Consider the following 8594-nt stretch of genomic DNA (forward strand, 5'->3'; position numbering starts at 1 on the left):
TTAGAGCACTTCCATTAATGACTAAATAGTAGTTACCTATTGATATCTCATCAGAAAAAAAACTACCATCATATGTGTGTGTATACGAGGTGTTTAATTTTGTCTAAACATTAAATTCTAATCAAACAACTATTCTTACTAAACGATCAAGTAGTTTAATGAATCCTTAATGAGTGGAAACAGAAAAGGCCTGAGGCCCATTATGATACGATAATGTGGATGAGAAAACGGTTGCGTCTTGGAATCTAACCGTGACTTGAGTTTATAAACAAAAACGACTTTTTGTTTTCGTATACAAGCAATAGCTCGGAGCTCTCTCCGGCAAACGCAAACACCGTGACCTCATCTGCTTATCTCCGGTACTTTTACCTTTCTCGCCTTCTCCGCATCCGTCAATCTATTGTACTGTTGAAATTTCGCCATTTTGTTCTCGAAATTTTCTAGATAAGATTCGCTGTAGAAGAAGTATCCGATCTTCCATTTCGGGGGAGAGATCCATCTTAGATTCCTGATTAGGATTCCATTAGAGCGAAGATCATGAATCGTTGTTTGTATGGTGACGAACATTGAACTGTATGATTCGTCTCGATCTTTTATGAAAAGATCTGCGTTGCTGCCACTTGATGAATGCTGTGTGAATTATTGATTTTGAAATTGCCAGAATCACTACTTCAGATCTGGAATTTCGCATTGTCTTTGGATCTAATCGTGTGTTTTGAGTAGAAAGTAAAGTGTAGTCGTCGTCTTATAGCTTACGCATGACTTTCCTGAGTCAGATTCTCGGATCCGTGATGAACATTAATTAATATTAGTGCGTTGTTCGAACATTGAACTGTATGATTCTGTCTCTTATACTAATATGCAGATCAAAACGCTGCGTTTAGCATTGATGATCTGATCTGCGTATAAAGTGTAGTCATATAGCGTATGCATTACTTGGTGAGTCAGATTCTCGGATCCGGATCTGTGGTCAATGGCTGATCATTGCTCTTTTCTTATGTATTGAACCTTGAAGAAAGCTTACACTAAGTATCATTATGTATGATGGAGCTTATTCACATGGTCTCTTGTGTTGAATAGGTTTTGATTGATCACGAATGGGGAAAATCAAGAAACTGAATCGTAGGGCTCACGTTTCTGCTCCTTATCCATCACCACCGTCTTGTTGCAAGAAACAATGGTCAGGCTCAACTTGCCCAGTATGTTTGGAGTCTCCACACAACGCTGTTCTTCTCCTCTGTTCGTCTTATCACCAAGGATGCCGTCCTTACATGTGCGCTACAAGCAGCCGCTTCGCCAACTGCCTTGACCAGTACAGGAAATCTTACGGAAACTCGGAACAGGCCCAGCTTCTCTGTCCGCTGTGCAGAGGTCAAGTGAAAGGCTGGACCGTTGTGGAAGACGCACGGGTTCATTTCAACTCCAAGAGACGGACTTGTATGCAGGAGACCTGTTCCTTTGTAGGAAACTTCAAGAAGCTCAAGAAACACATGAAGGAGAAACACCCGCATGCTTGCCCTAGGGCCATTGATCCAGCTCTTGAGACCAAATGGAAGAGGCTGGAGAGGGAGAGAGACAGAAGAGACGTGATAAGCACGGTTATGTCGTCGACTCCAGGTGCTGTTGTGTTGGGAGATTATGTCATAGAGCCGCGTAGAGGAGCTGCTAATGATGAAGAAGAAGATTACAGTTCAGATGATTCTCTGAGCGACGGTGTACCGGAGTTAGATTCATGGCGAGGACAAAACCATCATATTAGGTTTATCGATATGGATGCAAGCGACTTAGCATCATCTTCCAGATCCCATGCTTCTCCACGCAGTTTACTCTTGCCACGGAACCAGAGAGGCGACAATAGAGGTCGGTAACTTTATTTTAACCGAAGCAGTATAAAAGGCTAACATGACCAGTCAATTAGCCACATAGAGGGAATTGAAAAAAAAAATTCACAGTATTGTCCCTTTAATTTTAATTTTATTTTCATGTAAATTATGTACTGTCTGTAATTGTATTATTGTTTCTGCATTGTTGTACACTAGTGAGGCATGATCTCTTATGCCTTTTTCCATTTTTTATATAATTTTTATGTATTGATTTGATTTTCATCTAGCTTAAGTTATGGAAGAAAAAATGTTGCGGAAAAAAAGGGAGGTATCACTCCTCACTGTCAACTTTGGACAATATCTGTTTCTTGATTCTTGTTTTGTCTTCATGAGTATCTTCTACTTCGTACGCCGCCGCGTGATAAGTAACCCTCCGACCACAAGTTTAAGCTTTTATCTTCGTTCAGAAAACAAGATGCAATAAGGTAGTTTCAACTTTCAACTTGACAAGTTGTATAAAGAGAAGATAAATTGAAAGTTTGAAACGAGAGTGTAGTACCCGAAGATCTCAACCGTAAGCGTTGCTCGTTAGCACACTAATATATAGGTCTACTGGGCTTGTGGGCTTATAGTAACAAATACTATCTTGCACTGTATTTATTAGGCATAGATATTCATATGTATTTCCCCCGATAAAGAACATTTTTTTTAACACTAGATACTGCATAGTACACGTTACATCATTGACTACCTGCGACATATGCGATATTGATAAACAGTTCCACGGATAATGATTCCACGATGAACCTCTTTCCAAAACATGGTTTTGCATGTAAGATATACTCGTCAAGCTCAATCCAAAACAGACGACCACAACGAACGGTTCTACCTATAGTACTCTAGAACTTTTAAAAGATTGTATCCTATGATACGAAAGAAACTACATAGTTTGGAATTCGATTCCCAGAGCTAATGTAGAAGCCTTTAAACTTTAACCATTAAACATTGGTGCTTCCACGACAAATAACACTTATATAACCAAATCAAACCTAAATCATCGCATATTGCCTATTGCCTATTGCCTATTGCCTAATGACTAATATTCATTTTTATTTGTCCCAACAAATAACACTTATGAAACCAAATCAAACTCTAACCCTTAATCATTGCATATTGCCTAATGACGAATTTTGCAATTTGTTTGATTTGCTATAGTTTAAGATATGCAGTACATATACTATACAAAATAAAGAGTAGAAAATGTTATAAAAATGCTGACAAGAATCTCACAATTATCCATTATAAGGAAGAAAAAAACTACGATAATTTGACTAACAACAATATTCCAAATATATGAGATTATAGTAAAAACTGCATCTTTATGGTTGAATGAATAAGCAAAAAAAATGATTGTAATCTCTTGGACCACTGCTTTAAAACCATCACGGGTTAGTTCTAATTCTTTTCCATAAAACTAAAATACTTTAACTACTTGATAGTGCTTTAGTTGATTATTTAAGTAATAATAATAATTAGTGTGGCATATTTCCACTTCATAGTCTTCGGTCTTCACTCTTCACAATAGCAAGAATTTAAATTAGAAACAAAAAGGGCAATAAACCAAAAAAAAAATCAGATAGAAAAGGGAATATCCAGGGGAGGCGATATGCGTAAATATGACCCTTGCCATTGCGAAATGTGAATGTTATATCGCTTCTGCTCTGATTTGCATGCAGACATTTTATTATTTTGTAAAATATTTTAATAACTTTTCTGAACATGCCAAAGCTTTGGATGTATTATGTATCTATCTATATATATGAAATGTTCGCTTCTCTCCTCCCGTGAAGCCACGTCATCAAGTCGTGCGTTATGGAAGTGACACGTGTCCTATTTTATATTTGGAGCCAAAATAAATGAATGCAGTCAGGGGTAATCGAACCCAGCACCTCTAACACTGGTAATTTCTCTTAGAACCACTACGCTGAAGTCATTTTTTATAAATATGTGGCCGCGAAAATACTTATTATCGTGTTGGCTGGAAGCCCATGCTTCTTCTGCTTGTGGCCAGGGCCGACACTGAACTGACGTCAAGATGAAGATCGTGAAGTTAAAAACTTTGCTCCAAACAGTTTTGCAATGTTTCCAACCTTTATAACTTGATGCATATAATATATATCAAAATACATTTGTTGTACACGTTTTTATTAGTTTTGCTTTTAAAAGAAGATATTTACAGTTATAAATGTTTTGTGCCAGTGAAGTAATGGTCGAAAAACCTCTATATATATGTCATTTTAAAATAACACTCAACTTCTATATATAGTCAATACATATGTCCATGTTATATTATAGACTAAATATTTTCTCTTTTAAAAATATAGAAAACAGTTTTTTTAGTTTACAAGCAAATGTTGTAGAGCAAGTATGCATTATACAAAATAATATATATTTAAAATCCATACGCAAAAACATAAAAGTTGTTATAGGCCTCTTTCTGACACATGCACACTCCACTATGAATAAGAATTAAAAAGAAAAAACATTATTGTCATCAAACTTTATCACAAATCCACATTTGTACATCTATAATTATGAGTTGGACAATTAGTTAATTTGATACAATACCAAAGCAAGAATAATCGAAAAACAACTATACCATCGCATACTAATAAGTAACACATAACAGATAACCAAGTTTTTGAATCTTAAAACAAATTTCAACCAGAACATTTAGTGAATATCAAATTAACTAATATCCCGCCCGTAGGGTGGACCGACCCTAGTTTATGTATATAACCATGTGCGTTTAGGGCGGTAAATTCACCCGAAAACTTTGGGCTTACAACCATGCTTTAATGCGACTGCAGTCTGTACCATTGCAAATTAACTACTAACCAATTTTATAAATATTAACATCTAAAGAATAATACAAAAATAAACTTGCTTGTATTACTATTAGACCATCACTCATTTAATTTGTCTCTAGCATTTTCACTGCTTATGGTGAATATACCAACTACATTTACTACAATGTATGTGGCACATTGTTTCAATCGCCCAAACCGTTGTTATTCTTTTACTAGTATTTTAAATAAGGTTTGAAATATTTGTATCTGAATATTGTTTGTCTAGATTGAACTTTATCAATCTAGGATATTCCATTATAGGATGTTTCCTAATCCACCACTGCACTGATTTTATTTCATTTCCAAAACCCAGCTCGAAATTACTTCACTGAACTAAAAAAAAAAAATTAATATAGACCAATGACACTTATCTATCTCCAAACCTTATTTTTCCGCGACCACAAATTGAAATGGAAAATTTGATCTAATAACCCAAAACATTATAATTCATCAAATGACCATAACAACTAAATGGCTATGATACTCTATATCTATTATGTATTAATTGATATTATACCCCCTCTGTATAAGCAAGTGTAGCAGTTTTGTTTTTTCTTTATTTTTTTTAATTGTAAATGTTTTCCCTCTAATCTTATTCATCTTCTAGCTTCTTAAAAAGCTTATTCAAATTTATAAATTACTCATAAAAATATAGATTTTAATGTGTTTTGAACATTTTAAAACAAATATATATTTTGTAACATTTGATATATTATGTTACATTAAGAAAATCAAGTTATAAATTCTATATATATAGTAAATTCATATAATATAGTATCATTTCTACTTCAAATAATACTCCATACTTAAACACATATATTAAAGAATTTGATATGAATTAATCTGTCTAGAGTTTCACGAACGAGCTACCGAGAGATAGGCACCCTCAAACCTAGAAGCTACGGCTCCTGCAGCTTCTGGACACCCAACTAGCACAGACTAACCCGAAGAATCCAAGCACAAAACAACCAAGAAACCCGACAGATGCCACCTCTGACGGCACGAGAGAAATCCTCCAAACCCAAACCGTTGTGACTGTCTACACCCATTGAAAAACTCATATAGAGAAAACATACCGCACATAAGCTAACCCTCCGGAAACAAACATGCAGGATAAAAGGCATACCGCAAACCAAGTACCACATTTCTAACTCTTCATTCTTTTGGACCAAGTCCTCTACATTCTCTTCTTCTTCCTCCTCTTTACTTTTCAATTATTCATTTCTTTTTCCTTTGCTCTTCTACTTCCTCACTCCTTCTCTTTTTTCTTCCTCTTTCTCCTCTTTCTCTTTCTCCATTTCTTCTTTTTGTTCTTCCTTACTCACTCCTCACTGTTCACTTTTCACTCCTCTGTACTATTGTTATTGTTATAATATTAAGAAAATCAAATTATTTTCTATAATTACATTTCTGTTCAAACAATGTATCATATATCGATACAATAAATTACGTTGTTGTATTTCTTATATACATGCAAACGCGCGAAAAAATAGTGCATTGTCTCTTTGTGTCACAGATTGACACAGTTCCCGAGATATAGCTATTTTGTTAATTTATTTTGTATAATGGCTATAACACAAATTAACCCAATTGAAATTGTCGACATCTTCTCGGCATCACTAGACGGAAGCGTCGGCTTCGAAGGCTCTCCTGCACCTCTCCTTTTTAGTTCTTTCTTCTTTCTTTATCTCAACTTTTGATATGTTGAAGATCTGTAGGGTGTTGTTTCGGTGATGGCTCCACTCGAGAAGAATCTAGATTCACCGGTTTTCTATGCTCTTTGGCGTCGATGTGAGATTGGTTAGACAGTGGCAGCAGTAGAGGTCGGTGTTTTAGGGTTGTCGAGTGGATCTCTTTTTTTCGTTAGGTTTTGTGCCACTTTCAGATTCAATGCGTGTGGGGAAGGAGTGAAGGCTCTTCTCACAGATCCATGTTGCTTTTAGTCGGTTATGCAAATCCGGTTGGTTTGTTGTTAAGATAGGTATCAATTGCTGGGTTTTTGTCATGTCTTTGGTGTCTCGGTTTGACGGACTCATCAAACTGATGACGGGTGAACGTTGGAGGATTCCTATACCTTAGCGATGCGTTCTTGGAGTGTCTTACCAGCATGTGTTAGTGCCTCTGACGACAGTGAATATTGAAATGAAGAGTGGTTTTACGTTGTGATCATCTACGGCCAATTCGTGCATGTGGTCTTTCTCATCTTCGATCTCCTTACTCGGCCTCATATCCAAATCTCAGCTTGAGCTAATGACGACTATATCTGCTGCTGGTGAGCTACTCGTTTTATTGAGGTTTATTAATTTATAATAGTTGTTGGAGCTAATTTTGGTGCGACGAAGTTACTCCATCCTTTGGTTATCAAAGGTGGCAAATGGCGAAGAAATTGGTGGCTTCAGGTGACCTTATAGGCCTCAGCTTTCCTTTGGTGACTCCATTTGGCCGAAGCAACATATCTCAGCGTCATTGGTTAATGATTGTTTTTGGTGGTATTGCTTATTTATCTCCTTTGTGCAAGTCATTATGGGTTTTCTGAAGGTTATGCATGTCTTTTCTCAACCCGGTTGTATTAATAAATTCAAAGCTTCAATGTGGCAGTGGTATCACCTGTAAGGAGAAATCAGAATTTTAGTACTCCTGTCCCGATTAATCAAGACCGGCCAATGACCATGATATTGGATCTGGAGTTATAACAACCAAGTAGTCTATGTATCATTCGTTATTGTTGGATCTGGAGTTGCGAAGTGATTTATGTGTATGTTCTTCGGAATTGTAGCAAGTCTTAGATTGTACGAATTTTATTTGAATCACCATTATATTTTGATGTTATTGTCTTTTTGGAGATAAACAATGAAATCACAGCTAAAGAAAAATTTCCATATAGGACAAAATAGAACAAATTTATAAAAAAGATGAAAATGTCGTGAAACAATAGATTTAGAGCTGAATGTTTTTCTCTTTCATTAATGAATAAGTGTTCCCTTTATATAGGAGATTACAAGATAAGTAAAAAGGAAAGTATCCAAAACCTAAACCAACTATGATTTAAGATAGACTACTAATACATAATATGGAAAGACTACAAAGAAAGGAAATCCTAATCATACAAAGAAAATGAAACATAATAATGTGGCCGCCTCTCTCTCTCCTCAATAGGCCGACTCTCTCTCCTCTCTCTCTCTCCTGCGGATGGGCCAGTTTATGATCGGTCAGGTTATGGACATCCATCAATTGTTTTATAACACTCCCCCCTGGATGCCATAACCATACAGAGTTTGTAATACGCTTAATGTTGCCTCATTAAAACTTTATCATGAAAAACCCAGTGGGACAAAAACATGATGAAGGAAAAAGAGTACAACACGTACTACTCCCCCTGATGAGAACCTCAGTGGAGGTCTTTCAGCCTACGCATCCAAATCTGATGCGTGAGCTTCCTGAATGTATAGGTCGGAAGTGCCTTAGTAAATAAATTGGCCGAGTTATCACTAGACCGTACTTGGATCACTTTGACCTCTCCGGTCTTTTGCAAAATCGTGGGTAAAGAAGAACTTAGGCAAAATATGTTTTGTCATATCCCCTTTGATATAACCATCTTTGAGTTGAGCAATGCAAGCCGCATTGTCCTCGAAGATAATGGTTGGCTCTTTGCACTCGACCATCCCACAGTCTGATCGGATATGTTGGGTCATCGACCTCAACCAAACGACCTCGCGGCTGGCCTCATGAATGACTAGTATTTCCGAATGATTGGATGATGTGGCCGCGATGGTCTGTTTCATGGAACGCCATGATATGGCCGTACCTCCATGTGTAAAGACATATCCTGTCTGTGATCGAGCTTGATGTGGATCTGATAAAT

The 8594-nt window shown here is 36.6% G+C and overlaps 1 protein-coding gene and 1 long non-coding RNA gene across 3 annotated transcripts; both read left to right on the forward strand.

Annotated features, from left to right (window-relative positions):
- The first annotated feature begins 236 nt into the window (after positions 1 to 236).
- Positions 237 to 2099, forward strand: BNAC06G20670D. Of its 2 annotated transcripts, XM_013809029.3 has the most exons (3): positions 252 to 359; positions 866 to 939; positions 1081 to 2099. In XM_013809029.3, the coding sequence occupies exon 3, from the start codon at positions 1098 to 1100 to the stop codon at positions 1866 to 1868; it is 771 nt and encodes a 256-aa protein (XP_013664483.1). In that variant the 5' UTR covers positions 252 to 359; positions 866 to 939; positions 1081 to 1097; the 3' UTR covers positions 1869 to 2099. The 2 variants fall into 2 exon arrangements, with proteins under 2 accessions (XP_013664482.1, XP_013664483.1); XM_013809028.3 differs by lacking the exon at positions 866 to 939 and having other exon boundaries at positions 237 to 359.
- A 2715-nt stretch (positions 2100 to 4814) lies between these two features.
- LOC125588941 lies at positions 4815 to 7561 on the forward strand. The gene is made up of 2 exons (XR_007325129.1): positions 4815 to 7004; positions 7100 to 7561. It is a non-coding gene; the product is annotated as an uncharacterized LOC125588941 (long non-coding RNA).
- The last annotated feature ends 1033 nt before the right edge of the window (positions 7562 to 8594 follow it).

Source organism: Brassica napus, chromosome C6, assembly GCF_020379485.1.
Source record: "Brassica napus cultivar Da-Ae chromosome C6, Da-Ae, whole genome shotgun sequence".
Classification (NCBI taxonomy): Eukaryota; Viridiplantae; Streptophyta; class Magnoliopsida; order Brassicales; family Brassicaceae; genus Brassica; species Brassica napus.